The 16,996-nt window shown below is 38.1% G+C and overlaps 2 protein-coding genes and 2 long non-coding RNA genes across 7 annotated transcripts in view; 2 read left to right on the forward strand and 2 right to left on the reverse strand.

Moving 5' to 3' along the window:
• The window catches only part of LOC112213915, a 7,467-nt gene extending 3,532 nt beyond the window's left edge, over positions 1-3,935 (forward strand). Inside the window, exon 2 of the long non-coding RNA XR_002947827.2 lies at positions 3,214-3,935. This is a non-coding gene — a long non-coding RNA (uncharacterized LOC112213915). The remainder of the gene's footprint in view (positions 1-3,213) is intronic.
• Positions 3,936-4,062: 127 nt separating this feature from the next.
• On the reverse strand, positions 4,063-9,008 carry LOC100740118 (glutaryl-CoA dehydrogenase, mitochondrial). Its single transcript, XM_012393002.3, has 8 exons — positions 8,787-9,008; positions 8,593-8,625; positions 7,156-7,524; positions 5,988-6,117; positions 5,584-5,809; positions 4,961-5,190; positions 4,598-4,758; positions 4,063-4,498 (listed from the first exon to the last, which is right to left on the reverse strand). The coding sequence occupies exons 1-8, from the start codon at positions 8,857-8,859 to the stop codon at positions 4,431-4,433; spliced, it is 1,290 nt and encodes a 429-aa protein (XP_012248425.1). The 5' UTR covers positions 8,860-9,008; the 3' UTR covers positions 4,063-4,430.
• LOC105681801 lies at positions 8,121-13,863 on the forward strand. The gene is made up of 2 exons (XR_002947828.2): positions 8,121-8,628; positions 13,361-13,863. It is a non-coding gene; the product is annotated as an uncharacterized LOC105681801 (long non-coding RNA).
• The window catches only part of LOC105681799 (caveolin-3-like), a 172,968-nt gene continuing 165,253 nt past the window's right edge, over positions 9,282-16,996 (reverse strand). For 2 of the 4 annotated variants that reach the window (XM_024371849.2, XM_033324284.1), the window contains exons 2-4: positions 11,483-11,571; positions 10,389-10,568; positions 9,282-9,785 (exon numbers count right to left, since the gene is read on the reverse strand). In XM_024371849.2, coding sequence (XP_024227617.1) covers positions 9,588-9,785; positions 10,389-10,568; positions 11,483-11,569 — 465 coding nt within the window. In that variant the 5' untranslated portion in view covers positions 11,570-11,571 and the 3' untranslated portion in view covers positions 9,282-9,587. Of the gene's footprint in view, positions 9,786-10,388; positions 10,569-11,482; positions 11,678-13,304; positions 13,438-16,996 lie in introns of those variants that run through there. The other 2 variants (XM_012393005.3, XM_012393004.3) reach the window with 2 other exon arrangements.

Consider the following 16,996-nt stretch of genomic DNA (forward strand, 5'->3'; position numbering starts at 1 on the left):
GGGTGGGGTGGGGATGGGCTTCGGGGAGGGATGTATAATTTAATACAGAGAAAAAGACCCTAGCAATGGAGGAAGCTCGATCGTCGGTCGATCCACGGTTTCGATCGATCGACGATTGTCGTACGCATTAAGTTGCGACAAGAGCGGGCCGCGGAACGACACACAGAGAAAGAACACAAAAGGGGGTGAGAAACAATACGAGCATGAGACGAAGATAAATGTCTGTGAATCAATGATCTATTTATGTAACGCGTTCGCGGTGTGTAATACCTCGTCTCGAATCGACGATCGACGGCGGAAACGAGTGGCAAGAAAGAGAATAAAAGAAAATGGTGGCATCACATGTAAACACCGTAAACTGTACAAGAAGAGAGAAAACCAAACGAGATCGCTGAATGACTATAACGCGGACTATAGGGGGAAGAATTACTTCGACGAGCATTAGCGACCCTTCGAATGAACGAAAGGTTTAGGGAGCGATGAAACGGAACAGGAGGTGGCGCGTATGAAGCTCGAGACGTAGGCGAATGAACATATTATATATAAATATAAATATATAAATATATAAATATATATATTAAAAGGCAGAAATAATAATAACGATAAGGAAGGGAATAAGAAAAAGAAAATGACAACCGTAGAGACTAAGAGAATCTATTTCGGGTCCGTGTGTGTATACGCGTTTTTTTATATTGCAACGACGCAAGTCGGGCGCGCGAGTTTTAAATCGATAGAAAAGAAAGGACGAAAGGGGAAAGAAAGAGGAGGAGGGAGGGAAATTAGAGGAAGATGGAGGAGGGTGAAAGAATAGAACGAGCGTAGCCGTAAAAAGTTAGTCCTTGGACAGGGGTGGAATTGTTTTGGGGATTGACGTTGGACAAATGTTAAGTAATATATTATATTATTATATAGTACGCGTCAAGATGACGAATGGTTCAGGGAGGGGGCTGGTTTTTGCTCTTTACTCGACTAGTATTCGCTCCATCGAACGAGACTCCCTTTTTTCTAGAATAATTTTTCTCGTTACGTTCTCTTGTGCTTATTGTTTTTTCGAAATCTCTTTAACGCTGTTTTGCATGACTTTATTTATGTATTATTATTTATTATTATTTAAATATTACTTTATGTATAACATAGTTTATCACTGATCGATTATTTTACAAAAATTCAAACTATAATACTCTATCGTTATGGTATTAATGAAAATATAATCTACTTCGATTAATTTCATAATCATTTCAGTCTTCATATAATACATATCCTGCAGATTAGAACGATGTCAATTGACGTACTATTTAATTATCGTAAACGACGCTATACTTATAAATATCGACAAAATCTAAGAAAAAGAAATCTCCTGATCACGTTAAAGGAATATCAATTCAGAGTAATATTAACAATTAGTCGATCCTATTAATCATCGCGACATCTTATCTCTAATCTCCATGAGCCAATTATAGTATGAGTAGCGAGCAAACCGGAGAGCAGAAACGTAAAATCTAGGGATGAAGTCCGAGGACTTGTGGCCGCGTTTCAAAGCCGTTCATGAACTATTTATCTGTTGATCGGAGCTGAGAATTGTGGGCGAATGGTCGGGGATAAGACACATAACACCATCAGTAAAAGCGAAAAAAAAATGAAGTCTAGAGAAGAAGGTATGAATGGGATAAAGAGAACAGGTGAACGGTTCGTACGACAATAAGGTATCGATTAGTTAATCAGAGATGAAATAATGTAAAATACAAGTGCAAAAGCAAGTATACATTATTATATTTATTATAATACGAGGGTTCATCGTGTCGGTATCCGGGTTAGGGAGGGGAACGGGGGTTTGATTCGAGAATTCGAAAAGCAGGGAATATCTTCGAAATCGTAGAACGAACGTATTCTCTTTTTCAATGGAAAATTGAGAGGGAAAGTTTGAAAGGACAGAAGGAAAAGAGAAAGATGAGGGAAGAATGACGCGACGGAGGAGGGGATTTTCACGGGGCGAGGCTCCTTTTTAGAGTTTTTAAACGCGAAAATGCACTGCGCTGTGAGAAAACGTATCGCTACGTACGGTCGCGGAACGTTTGTTGAGGAGGGAAAAGAGTGGCGACCAGACGCGGAGCTGCACGATTAGTGAAATGATCGATGGGAAAGTGGAGAGATAAGGAAAAAAAGAAACGGAAGAGACGAAAGGTGTGTAGAAAGTAGCTGGAACGAGGGGATCGAGGGATTATCGATCCTCGATCCCTCGCTTTAGCGGCGTCCTTTCCTTTTTTCTCGCTGACGAAAGGACGACCGACTGGATCGATGACCGCGGATCGATTTCGATCGCCGCGTGAACATACCAAAGGATCGTAGATTTTACGCGAGTAAAGATGAAAAAAAACATTATTTATTGTTTACACTTATGTATTCATTAGTGAATGACACACAGACACACGTACACACGAATACACGAATACGGAATGAATGGAGAGTGAATGCGTGAGTGAAACATAATCAGAACCTGGTTCACGAACCTGATCAAGAACATCGGTGTGTCGTTGATTTTGCAAAAAATTTTCGAAATAACGGAAACGAATGTGTGAATAAATGAGAGAGACAAAGAGAGAGAGAGAGAGAGAGAGAGAGAGAGAGAGAGAGAGAGAGAGAGAGAGAGAGAGAGAGAGAGAGAGAGAGAGAGAGAGAGAGAGAGAGAGAGAGAGAGAGAGAGAGAGAGAGAGAGAGAGAGAGAGAGAGAGAGAGAGAGAGAGAGAGAGAGAGAGAGAGAGAGAGAGAGAGAGAGAGAGAGAGAGAGAGAGAGAGAGAGAGAGAGAGAGAGAGAGAGAGAGAGAGAGAGAGAGAGAGAGAGAGAGAGAGAGAGAGAGAGAGAGAGAGAGAGAGAGAGAGAGAGAGAGAGAGAGAGAGAGAGAGAGAGAGAGAGAGAGAGAGAGAGAGAGAGAGAGAGAGAGAGAGAGAGAGAGAGAGAGAGAGAGAGAGAGAGAGAGAGAGAGAGAGAGAGAGAGAGAGAGAGAGAGAGAGAGAGAGAGAGAGAGAGAGAGAGAGAGAGAGAGAGAGAGAGAGAGAGAGAGAGAGAGAGAGAGAGAGAGAGAGAGAGAGAGAGAGAGAGAGAGAGAGAGAGAGAGAGAGAGAGAGAGAGAGAGAGAGAGAGAGAGAGAGAGAGAGAGAGAGAGAGAGAGAGAGAGGGTGTGTGTGTGCGCGTGTGTGTGTGTAAGAGAGAGAAAGAGAGAGAGAGAAAGAGGTAATTTGTAAATGATGGAATCGAAGTTTCCCGTAGGATCGTGTGGATCGATCCGTCGGGGGGATCGACGAGAGGCTAGTTTTTTCTTGTAAGTGACCAGTTTGTTAGCATCCGCTCGTCGATCGACCGATCCAGAGATCGAGAATCCAACGAAATCGATGCTACCATAATTGTTAAACAAACTTGCGAAACGTTCGATCTTTTCATTTGCTATTGATTAATGAATATAGAGAAAATAGACGAAAGAAATAGCAGACAACGCGAAAAAGGGGGGGAATGGAGATCGAACGATCGAGCGGGAAATTCGATTGCAGCATGCGAAAACGTGTAACTATGTAATAGAGACACACAAGTTCTGGCGGGTCGGAGGGCGATTGTAAACTACTGTAAACTACGATGTTACTACGTTTTACCAAGAGCTTATTGTAGTCGAGAACCATTTAAAGAGAAAAAGAGAAAAGTACCGTACACACAGTGATACAGGGACATAAGTACACGCATACACAGACATAGAAGGATGGGAAAAAATGGAGGAAAGAGGTAAAAAAAACCATATATCGAGGCGAGAGTCAAACCAATCCAAACCAAACCAAATAAACCAAAACAAACAAGATAATGATAAAAAACACAAAAAAAAAAAAAATAAAAAAAATGGTAATTGAGTGTAGCACGAAAAAGAAACTTCTTTACACTTTTGCACGAGACGTGTGTTGTACTTAAATTAATTATCATTGACATATGTAATTAACGTTTTATTACTTAGCAATTAAACTTAATTTATTTATGATTAATCGGAGTCGCTTGTGTTGTGGCACGCCCTTGTTGAATAACCGATCTTTAGGTGAAGCTCGTTTGTTGTTTTACGCTCCCTTTTGACTATCGAACAGAAGAACGAGGAGGATGAATAATGTGCAATTCGATAGCGTCGAAATAAAAATTAAGAGAAACCTAAAACCAAACTTCACTAAAACAATTCGAATCATCTTCGATCTTTTAAGTTCTTTTTGCTAACTCAATCATCCTCTGTTTCGTTTCATTTTCTTTCTCTTTTTTTAATACTCCTTTTTGTCCTTGTTCTTTTACCAAATTTTATTAAAAAAAATTGTTATTAAAACATCAAATATGTAATTTGTATAAAAAGAGTGTAATTATATAATGAATGAACATTTTTTTGGTTGATTCACTGTTCTGGATTCACTGTTTACGCAGAGAAGGCTTGTATACCAGTAATAGCTTTGCCAAGTATCAAAGCATGGATATCGCTCGTACCTACGACAAACGGTATTAAACAATAGCCTTTTATCCTTTGTCAAAGGATCTAATATTATACAAATATTACTTTCAAATAGTCCTCTCTCTTTTACATACCTTCGTAGGTAATAACGCTTTCTAAATTTATTACATGTCTAATAACATGATACTCGTCCGATATTCCATTGCCACCTAACATCTCTCTGGCAACTCTCGCGATTTCCAGGGACATCGTAGCAGAATTCTTCTTTATCATAGAGATCATTTCCGGTGTCGCTCTAGCATACAAAATTATATTTATATTATATATACAAAATATAGTCAAGCGATCTAACGCTAATTAATTGACAGACATCTTCACTTTTCTTCTAAACTAATAATTTATTCGTTAATTATGTATCAGCGACCTGATCCGCACTCTACCAATTGACGTTCAGAATTTGCATCCTGTTTGATGAAAAATTATCACACAGCCCTTACTTGCCCTCGTCCTTCAACCTGCCCACCCTCAGGCAAGCCTGAAGACTGAACGCGATGTCACACATCATGTCAGCCAGTTTTTTTTGCACTAATTGGTTAGCAGCTAGCGGCCTGTTAAATTGCTTCCTTTCCAGAGTATACGATCTGACGATGTTCAAGCAGGTTTCGGCAGCACCCAAAGCTCCCCACCCGATTCCGTATCGAGCGTTGTTCAGACAAACGAACGGTCCCTATAGGAATATTTCTTCATAAGCGATGTCTACGCCTTAAGCCGATTTCTTTTTATCCTATATAATTTCAAAATAGAGATAGCCTCTATTTTTGCTTGACGAGGTTAACATATTTTTCTCGTTTCTAACACTTTACATTCTCCTATATAAGAATTAAACTTAATGACTCAATCCAAACTGATTCAGTCGATATTTCGAAAACTACTGAGATAAATTTAATATAATAAATAAAATTAAATTAATAAATATAGCGTAGGTAGTAATTTATAGAGTATTTCTCTATTTTATCTTTCATATTCATTGTGGTATGTTCATTTGTGTATCACTCGCGATGCATATGTATTATGAAAGTGTAAATTCTTCTTTACTGATATTTTCTTCTGTCAGACTTACTTTGAGACCCTGGGTATTTGGAAGTAGATTCTCTGCAGGCACCTCCACGTTGTCCATCAGGATCATACCAGTGACGGAAGCTCTTAACGAAAATTTGCCTTCGATTTTTGGAGTAGACAGTCGGCCCTTCTCGTTGCCCTTCCTCTCCACGATGAACCCCCTAATGACACCATCCTCGCATTTGGCCCAGATGATTAGTATATCGGCGATCGGAGAGTTTGTAATCCTAAATTTAATGAAATCGATTAAGAAGAATGCTTCTAAACGTTTGGAAATCGGTTTTCTAGCGAACAGCGCCTCTCTTGTATCGCAATAAAATTTATTAATTTTGTTTTTGAAAAGGAACTGAAAACATATGGAAATTCAGTTCTAGAATATTCTGCGAAAAATTGATCAGAACTGACCATGTTTTACTTCCATTAAGTTTGTAGACCTTCCTATCGGAATCATACGTTGCCTTGGTCTCCATGGAGCCTGGATCGCTTCCATGATTGGGTTCGGTTAACCCGAAACAACCGATGAATTCACCAGACACTGAAAGTAATCAGGAAAGTCGACTATTTCATTGGAGAAGACACTTCTGTTTACGGCACCTCAATAATCATAGATACTCTTCTCGATCATAGAAACAAGTAGACAATCAAGAAACGAAAGATTTTTCACATCCTCGCACTCTCAGCAGCATCCGTCATTATTGTCCGCTATTATTATTGTCCATCATTATTCCTATGAAATATTCTTTCCATTCAGAACCCACAAAGCAGCAGTTTTCATCATTCATCATCGCTCCTTTTCCATACTTAATCTTAATTTTTTTATTCCTTAATCTCAAACATACCCAATTTTGGCAAAAACCGTTGCTTCTGCGCCTCATCCCCATGCTCATAAATAGCGCCAGCAACCAAAGAAGATTGTACCGACAGAGCAGATCTATATCCGCTATCCACAGCCTCGACTTCCTTTGCTAGGAGACCATAGGCTACGGAGGAAACGCCAGCCGCGCCGTACCCTTTCATAGTACAGCCCAGTGCGCCCAATTCACCCATTTCCCTTATGATCTCTTTGTGAAAGATTTCCTTGCGATTTGCCTCGAGTACACGGGGCAAAAGTTTCTCACGGCAATAAGATCGAAACTGATCTCTCACCAGAATCTCATCTTGCGTGAGCTGAGATTCGAGATCGAATGGATCTTCCCAATTGAAAGTGGCTGTTTTGTTTTATGAAAAATAGTAATGAAAATTAAACTTAACTTGAATCGTTTACAATTTCAAATTATTATACAGGGTGATTGGTAACTGGTGGTACAAGCGGAAAGGGGGCGATTCTACGCGAAAAAAGAAGTCGAAAATATAGAATAAAACTTTTTTTTAATTTTTCTTTTTTTTTTATTTTTCCATCGAGACACACTCTCAGCAGCATCCGTCATTATTGTCCGCTATTATTATTGTCCATCATTATTCCTATGAAATATTCTTTCCATTCAGAACCCACAAAGCAGCAGTTTTCATCATTCATCATCGCTCCTTTTCCATACTTAATCTTAATTTTTTTATTCCTTAATCTCAAACATACCCAATTTTGGCAAAAACCGTTGCTTCTGCGCCTCATCCCCATGCTCATAAATAGCGCCAGCAACCAAAGAAGATTGTACCGACAGAGCAGATCTATATCCGCTATCCACAGCCTCGACTTCCTTTGCTAGGAGACCATAGGCTACGGAGGAAACGCCAGCCGCGCCGTACCCTTTCATAGTACAGCCCAGTGCGCCCAATTCACCCATTTCCCTTATGATCTCTTTGTGAAAGATTTCCTTGCGATTTGCCTCGAGTACACGGGGCAAAAGTTTCTCACGGCAATAAGATCGAAACTGATCTCTCACCAGAATCTCATCTTGCGTGAGCTGAGATTCGAGATCGAATGGATCTTCCCAATTGAAAGTGGCTGTTTTGTTTTATGAAAAATAGTAATGAAAATTAAACTTAACTTGAATCGTTTACAATTTCAAATTATTATACAGGGTGATTGGTAACTGGTGGTACAAGCGGAAAGGGGGCGATTCTACGCGAAAAAAGAAGTCGAAAATATAGAATAAAACTTTTTTTTAATTTTTCTTTTTTTTTTTATTTTTCCATCGAGACAACGATCTACAGTGAGATCCGTTATGACGAGACGTGATAAAGTGCAGACGTACCGAGCGAAAATTCAAAGTCGATTTTCTCGAAAACAAAGCCTCGAACGAAAAATTTTTATTCTATATTTTCCACTTCCTTTTTCGCGCAGAATCACCCCCTTTCCGCTTGTACCACCAGTTACCAACCACCCTGTATAAGATAGTAAACTTTTCGATAGATTAAGAGCGTTAACTCTTTTATTTACAAATCTAACATCTTTTCCCATTTGGATAAATAATGTTTTGAATTTCTTCATTTTCTTAAAGTTTTATATACGTGGAATATCGTATCGAATATGTCCGACAAAATTTGAATTTTTCATGAAGTTTTCATGAGCAGGAACTTTGAGAGAAAAAAGTTTTACGATTTTACATTTTTCTCGATACTGTCTTCAGACCTGTCTGCAACGAATTTTTGAAATTTTGATCGAATATATTGCATAATGTATTTTGCAATGTAGCATAGATGTTTTTTGATGACTTAATTAATAAAAAATGTTCTACATTTTATTGAAGATTCTAGTTTATCAATTAAAGGATGTTTTTTTTATTGTGAACTTCTTGTTTGAATATGAATTCGAGTTATTGTTTCTATTTTCAAACTCTTCAGAATAGATAAAGAATAATGTATTTTCTTATGTTTAGTAGATATTTTTTTCCATATTCAAATGTATATGTACATATTTCCGTCGGACAACATGGTATCTCTATTTCCGACGCGTGCTGCCACCTGGCAACTAACTACAAAATTTCCAAAGCGACTGCAAGAGCGACCGACAAGACATGAATAAAAGTAAAAGCAAAGTGAAAATGGCAAAATAATGAAAAAGAAGACTTACGCTTTCCTTTGACTGCAAACGACACTGAAATCTCTGGTAAGTTGAATCGTTTATTAAGAATAATAACAGTAAGTAACACAAACGATATATGTGATAATGAATAGAACATTTCCATTGTAGAAAAAATTGTAGATAATTATCTTCCCTCACTGTCACAGGCGTAATTGTACTTGCATAAAATAAACGAAGGATACGTCTCGAAGGAGTTGCACCAGAAAATCGACAGCATCTCGATAAAAATAAAAAGCTTCGCGCGAAGCCTGCCATATTCCTAGTCGACTCAGAGAAAACTAACTTGTTGACCTCAGCGAGTAGCTTGAACTAATAACCTTATCTCTGAGATTAACTCGACCTTAAAGATACCAGATACCAAATTAATCACATACATCCTTTGCTTTTGTTCGTTCTGTTAAATCTTTTATCGAAAAGTTGTTTACTAATATAAAATAACAATAACAAGCTGATTTGTAATCTTGATAATATGATTAGTAAGAATGGCCACCGCTGTTTGGTGGGAAATTTAAATTTAAAATCGACGTAACCGTGAAAATTTCTCAATACGAATTTTAAAGTTTTGAAAAAATATGATTTTATTATTTATAATCGACAACGAACAATTTCTCGCACAGATTAAAAAGAAATTCGGTTCTGAAATGGCTAAACAATTGATTTGATTGTTGATTGATTGATTGACTTCCAACAGGTGTTCTTCATAGAGTATATTTTATTTATAAAACTTTATAACAATAGATATATAGATCTAATGATCAAATATTAACGAGAATCGCGCTACTGACAATTCTACACCGTAAACCATTAAAACTGCAATCACGAAATGGAAACATGAGAAACGATTCCAGGTTGGAAAACGAACGAACGTACGTTAAGAGAAGCGATTTGTTTCGTGGAATGTTTTATGCTGATTGTTGCTGATTGATTTAAAAGGCACTTCGATGATTTGTGAATGCAAAACTTTATCGTTTTATGATCCGATTTTATACAACGAGAATATCGTCTTTTTGTGCTAAACCATCCGGTAACTTCTGATTGTACACCCGAATATTGTGAAACAGATAGCCTAGGGATTCCATAATTGGTTTCACGATGGCGTGTGTCACAGCACTGAGAAAATTCCTCGTCGCCGCACAGCTGATCTTCCAAACGCGGAGGCATGGCGCCAGACACCATATATGCTGAAAATTTCCTTCTATTAATCTCTTTTCTTGCAACTAAATGTCATTTTTATAATTTAGTGGCAAATTGTTAGTGACAAGCGGGCAATAATACAAATTATCAAAATATATATTCCCGTTCATAAGCATTAGAATACTTACAAAACATAAGATATGTACATCCAAAACATCGTTAAAAACATTATTAAAATCTTATTTACTCTTTACACATTCGAATATCTCTACTCGTCAACTGACAAATTAAAAACCGAATTGTGGAAAGAAATTTTCGATTGCCTTGTACATTTATCGTGATTAAAAAATAATAGTTTTCATGCTCCGCACATCAATGTATTGATATATTAAGTATCGTATAAACGTGTGCTCGAAAAAAAAAGAACGAAACTTCTAAGAAATGTTTATACAAAATAATATAGAAAGAAAGAAATTCTTTCACTGGAAGTCGATAGTAAAACGACGACCTACATTTCCAATAGGCTGAGAAACAAAAATAATCGTAAGCATCGCGATAATGTTCGTATAATGGTTGTATCGTGTAGGGAGGCTAAGAACGGTGGGTAGCACTGATCGATCAGAAAATAGAGAAAAAGGTCGACGACTCACCTGAAACGCGAGGCAGGCAAACGTAAAACCGAAGCAAAGGGCGAATAAAGGAGATATGAGGACCGAGAGAAACACGTAACAGCAGCTTCTGGACAACCGGAAGCAGTGACCGCTTAGACGCCACGCGCACTCCGGACTGCGTATTCCTTCCGGTTCCCCGATCACATCATCCCACATCACCTGTATTATAACAATAATCGTCACAATTAATGTTTTCTTAACGACATATATCCCAAATTTTAAGCTAGAATTTCATTTTGCTGCCTTTCTGCCTTTTTCACTTTTCCCTACTTTCTACTGCTTCGTTCATTTAGAATTCGTTGAACGATATTTTTAAAAGTTCTAGAGTAAGTCGAGATGTTCTACGAACTACGACAAGCAGCTTTTTTTAAATGCCAAGGTCACTGTATGTATACGTACTTCCCCGTACTCAAGTTCGCGTGTTTAATTCGTAATCACGACACTTATCTCGATAAAAAAAATGTATTCTTTTCGTAAATAAATTATCAGGTCTTTCTATCTTTCTTCCCCTTCGATTCTCCAATACGACACTCATAAATAAACTAACCTTTTAACCCTAAAACTTAAAACACCCTAACAAGAGCAATTACAGTCCGTTTATTTTAACTTATTCGAAAATAAATAGTTCATATAATAGAAGTTCACCAATTTTCTCTATTATTCGTTAGTTTTTGTTCGCATAATAAGCCTAAATTTATATGCGAGAAAAATTTGTAATGAAACATTTATAATTTGATTTTTGTAGCTATACTGGGAATCTTTATGAGTCATTTATGCGACGTTTAATGGTGCAAAAATGCACAGAATGCGCGGATACGATATGCAAAAGTATAAAAATTATTTAAATATTTAGTGGGTAAAGTAGTGTCTATTTAAAATCTATTTCTTTAGTAAATAAAATGCTGACAATTTATTTGTAAATATCACTAGTAAATAAGAAACAAAAATTTTGAATAAAAATGCAAGAATTTCTTCCAGTGTTTTATTCCCCAATCTTTCTGCCACAGAACCAATATAAATAACACGATAAGAATGAAAGAACCATAATAAATAACGTTTTATCAACAACGTACCTGAAGGTGTTTGTTCAAGCTGTTAGGGTCCCGGTCCTCCAGCTCGGTATTGCTATCGTCCTCGTTGGAGGATTCTGCCTTCTCCATCCCTGGAAAGTGGAAATTGCGACACGTTGGCAGGGAACACTTGAACACGCGCCTGAAACTCGCTAGCATCCTCTCTTTTGCAAGTTTATTTCAGGATTCGTGAGTTCAGGATCAACGTTGACTTCACGCGGTGTTCCAGGTTGCTGGTCGAGTAGTCGTGGTCAAGTGCGTCGCCATCGCGAAAACACTACGCGCCATCGCGGAAAACCACCGTCCGGCCGATCCATAAGACGCCATTGATCTACCGCGCGTTAAATAATACACGGTGCTTCCAGAGACGGAGAGTCAATGCCAGGATCGTCGGTCTTGAGCACATTCGAGGGACTTGTTGCAGCCTCGACACGATCCCTCGAGAACGTGCACGTTTTGGATGGACGTTACGGGTCGGCAATTTCCTCAACGTCATAATATCTACTCTACTGCGACCCGGTACGTTTACGCGACTCGATAATTTACGTTGCTTGTGTTTCCCACTTTCTTAAACAGGGGTGGCGCGGTTGGAGTGGGTGGCTCGAGGAAGTTGACAGTAAAAGGTTCTCAGGAAAGTTTCCACGATAGAAGTTATGGCTATTGACATTCTCTGAGTGATTCGGCGAATGCCAGCAGGAATTGGAAGTTGAACAAATTTTCAAGAATAATAAACAGCATAACCCTCTATGTCCAGAATTATATGATTTCTATCTTTTACTGTTACTTTGGTTTTACTACTAGACTGTTTTAATAACATGTATGCTAAGCATATACAGGGTGCTTGGTAACTGGCGGTACAAGCGGAAAGGGGGTGATTCTACGCGAAAAGGAAGTCGAAAATATAGAATAAAAATTTTTTTTTTTAATTTTTTTTTAAATCTACAGTGAGATCTGTTATAACGAGACGTGATAAAGTGCACGCGTACCGAGCGAAAATTCAAAGTCGATTTTCTCGAAAACAAAGCCTCAAACGAAAAATTTTTATTCTATATTTTCCACTTCTTTTTTCGCGTAGAATCATCCCCTTTCCCCTTGTACCACCAGTTACCAACCACCCTGTATATAAATATATTAGAACGTTTATCAGCTTGTAAAAACATACGTTAGGTACAAATACTTTTATATTCTTCAGGACATATTATTAGCAGTTAGGGTCCCTAAAAATAATATTTTTAAGGAAATTTCGATACCAAAGCGTATTCAGTTCAAAGCAATGTTTTTTTATAAAAACGACAATTTGGACTTTAGGGTATCATCAAGACGATTTCAACTTTTGCATACTATGAATTGGAAACTGATACAAACTACGAAGAATTTTTAATGAAATATAGAAGTAACGAAAAGTCATTCGTAACTATCGATCGCTAACTTCCGATTGTCACGAAGATCGCCGCAAACTATTAATTATGCAGCGAGCTTCTGATTCCGTGTATTGAACACCTGCTCGTTCGTTTCATTCCATTTAACCTACATTATGGTTCGTAACTTTGTTTCCCACCCTTCGACATTTCTGAATGATGGAAAGATATAGTACTGTGTAAATTAAATATTCTCGCCATGATTGAACATAACAAGAATATTTACCAGCTTTAATTAACATTTGGAGAATATAAACTTCAAACTAAATAATCAATATATTAATATTAATATTAATTCACCAATCGTTTGTATTAACAATTCTAATAATTATTCCTAACTCCCTTTTCATCGTAACAGTTCGTTGGTTCAGTGTACTTGGCTAAAAGTGGGTGGATGTATTACTCACTGGACTCCCCGTTTGCAACTCGTGATCCCCTTATCTTGTTTGATTGTCTTTTCCAGCAGGTTCACCAGACTGCAACTCTCCCTCTTTCTCGTTCACACCGCTGTCTTGCTCCTCACGATCGTGCAGGTGCGAGGATAATCCGCGACGTAGCGGCCGGACAACGGTCAGCGCGGCTGCGCCCAGCCGTTTCAACCCTCTCTGCGTCGCGCGACTCATCGTGCAACCACCCCGACGAAACGAAAGTGAATGGCCCGTAGCGTGTACGATCAAAACGCGACACCGCGTTCGATAAAAGGGACTATTGGAGAAGAAATGTCCCGCGTATAATTATTCAAGATGGATTACTTGTTTCTTTCTCTTTATAATAATGGATGTTGTCATTTCGAGTATTTTCAATGGCATTTTTTCTTCACGACGCATACTGAGATATTTGCATCGATATGCCGGAAAGAATTATTTTTGTACGCAAATCATATTGAATTGAAGTGAATTTTTATTTTCGTACAGGATAAACAGATGAGATAACTACCTAATAAAAGATGTAGCTATATCTTGAAATCACATTATACTTATCTATAATAAGTATTAACTTATTATAAATAATTAGCCATTTCACTGCGCCACGCCAGAAAAATTACTGAAAATTCTCAATGCGAGAATTGATTGTAAATTTTAATAAATAAAAAAAAATCTTGAAATCATTAATTTTGTGTACACCGTTGTATACCCTATATCCTTGAAGACAATTTTTATGTTTCACTAGATCGTGTAACAAGTTCATTCGCGTATAATCCATTTCATAATCCATTTCCAATCAGCAACACGTGTCTTCTTTTATTTTATTATCCTTTGCTTCACAGAAAGATTGCAAACGAAATGTAAAAGTTAAAAATTGCAAATATATATTTGTTACTGTATATCGTATATACATATCATGGTTGTTTCGATTTCATTTCCTATTTCTTCCTTTTCCTTTTTATTGGCTGTATTGATTTTTAAAGATCGCTACATGCGAAGCGCCTGTGGATTGAAACAATAAATACTTACGTGGACGATCATTGATATCGAAACGTATGTTCTCATATGGCACACACGGTTATTTCAAGAAAAATCTTTTGGGAGCACTTAAGCCCTTCTTGTTAAAAATGTTTTCAGTTCTGCTTATTCATTAGCGGGTAAAACGTGTTACGTACGTCGATTACGATAATTCTTCTGTACAGTTATGTAATATTGATAAAAAATGTAATTCTCGCCGAGCATGTTTGTCGCTCTCAGAGATAAAACCTTATATAAATAATGTTGCTCAATAATGATACAAGTTCTTCGATAAGAAAACGAAATGTTACCGCATCGAAGGGAGTCCCGTATACGGCGACAGATGGAGCAAGGATGAACTCAAGAATAAACTTACCGATCGTGTAAACACTCTGATCTACGAATAATGCAAGTAGAAATAATGGAAATGAGCTTGTTCCATTCTGAATTCTGTCTTTCACCTTTATTATCAACTAACACCTACACTTTCTTAATCTCAAACAAACACTTTTTGTGATTAAAAATTCAAGGAATTTGGAGATTGCATCGGCTCCTGGATTAAATGAAATTTAATCCTGAAGTACGCAACTTCATTTCAACGATGGAATATCTCATGCAATCGCGTACCATCGGACTTGTAATATATTTTATAAAATTTCATGCAACTGAAATTAAGTTGAGTTTAATTCTAGAACACAGATCCTGCAGGTGGACCGAACTTTCCAAAGGGACTGAAAGAAAGAAGAAAAATAAATTGTCTGGGTGGCGAAGATCCGAAAGAAGCGACAACGATGCGAGAGACGTGGTAGAAACGAAAGGAATGAGGACGACGATGGAAGAGAAGGAACGACAGGGAACGAATGAAAAGAGCGACCGGATGCAAGAGCGTCTGCTGGAGATAAAGATAGCTCGCGTTTTCTTGTTGCACCGCCCGTCTCATAAACGTCATCTTCCTATTACCGAGTTCCACGTAAACGCATAAGAAAGTCCTTTGATGCTCAGCCACTTCTCAAAGGACTCCGTTGACCAGGAATTCAGCATGGATTCAGTTCGGTTCGAACCGAAAAATCCTCGAGCGAAAAACAGTTCTCGTTAATCGGATTCTGACGGGATCTTTCAATCGACTGTGAAAACATCTTCGTTGGTTTTGGGAAATTCCACTTCCCCGAACACCGATGAGTCTCGGATTGTGAACACGTTAACGAAGATGTAAATGGACGAATTGCCGTGCTTGTGAAACGAAGGATGAAGTCGAAATTAAAGTTGAATATCGCTTGATACATTCGCCGTTATTAACGTACATGTTGCATTATCCAAAACTATAAGTATTTTTATAACATAAAATCATTTTTACTTTTATTCCCGTGCATTGTGTCACGATTAATTGCACGAAAATTTTTAAGTTAACGAGCATATATTCTTCTTATTGACAGAACCAGCGTTAATTCGTATACCGAAAACGCTTTTAGTTTCGAGAATATTAACGAGGAAGTTAACTCTTGAAATTCGCTTTTTTCATTTGTATACTTCTCATACTTTATCCTTGCGTCTTCCTTATTGCCGCAATTTTCCTTCATAACGTCTGTACGCTGACCTTTTTATCGTTGGAATTCATTATTTGCTGTCCTTACGTTATTAGCAAAGCCGAAACTCTTCTCATTGCGCGAATAGTCGAATCGAAAATTTATTTGTTGCCCTTGCATGCAATTCAGTTTAATACTACATCAAAATGGAAGAAGCAAGCAGTTGGATCGAACGAAAGAGGACAGTTCTACGAACGAGTGTCCTCGCCCTCTACGCTGCCCCCACTTGTTCCGGACACTTTGCGGAATGCCGGCCTGGAATGTCCATTATAATGGCACGCGACGTCCATTCATACATACATCCGTGGCTGTCATTCGCAGAGACGCGATCGCTTTGTCTCGCGTTTTGACGTCCGCGCCGCGTGACAGATTGAAGATCGATGCGACAATGGCCCGATATTTCCATTATCCGTTAACCTGTCCCAGCTAATTCCATTGTACCTGTTCGCCGGCGACAGAGTGTACTGCCACACGCTTTCGTTCTCTGTTCACCATCGGCAAACGAAATCGTTCACAATCGGCCGGAGACTCATGGGGATTCTCGATGCTTAATGACATCGAGTTTCTCCATTTAGTATCGCGTTTCTCTTCGAAAGGCGAATAAAACGCTGGCCCAAGTATTAAATAACATACGAAGATCACAGGAGAATAGATAAGTACATTTCTGTTGATTTTCCACTTTGACTTTTAAAGTTTCATCCCTTGTTAGAAGTCGTAACTTTTCTGGCAACGTTAATTTTACGAGCATTCATAATAAATATAATAGCGTGAGAATACTTTTTACAGCCATCGTATGCAGAGAAATCGATCTTTTAAAAGTTCTAGACTGTAGACTCTTGAATATCTTAATGCCTCCACGCTTGGTTAGGAAATTGAAACGAGAGCAAGAGTGAACAACGTGCTAGTAAATGAAAGCAACGACGGGTAAAATGTCACACGAAGACGGATCGGTTCCCTTTCACATGGAATTCATTCTCAAAGGTAAAGTTTTATGTAAATCTGGTTGCCGGTTATTGTAGCAACTTAAGAAACTGACTCAGGGCGTATTTCCAAATCAGCATATGCTCGAGTGCG

The sequence above is a fragment of the Bombus impatiens genome, unplaced genomic scaffold (assembly GCF_000188095.3).
Source record: "Bombus impatiens unplaced genomic scaffold, BIMP_2.2 scf_2136, whole genome shotgun sequence".
NCBI lineage: Eukaryota > Metazoa > Arthropoda > Insecta > Hymenoptera > Apidae > Bombus > Bombus impatiens.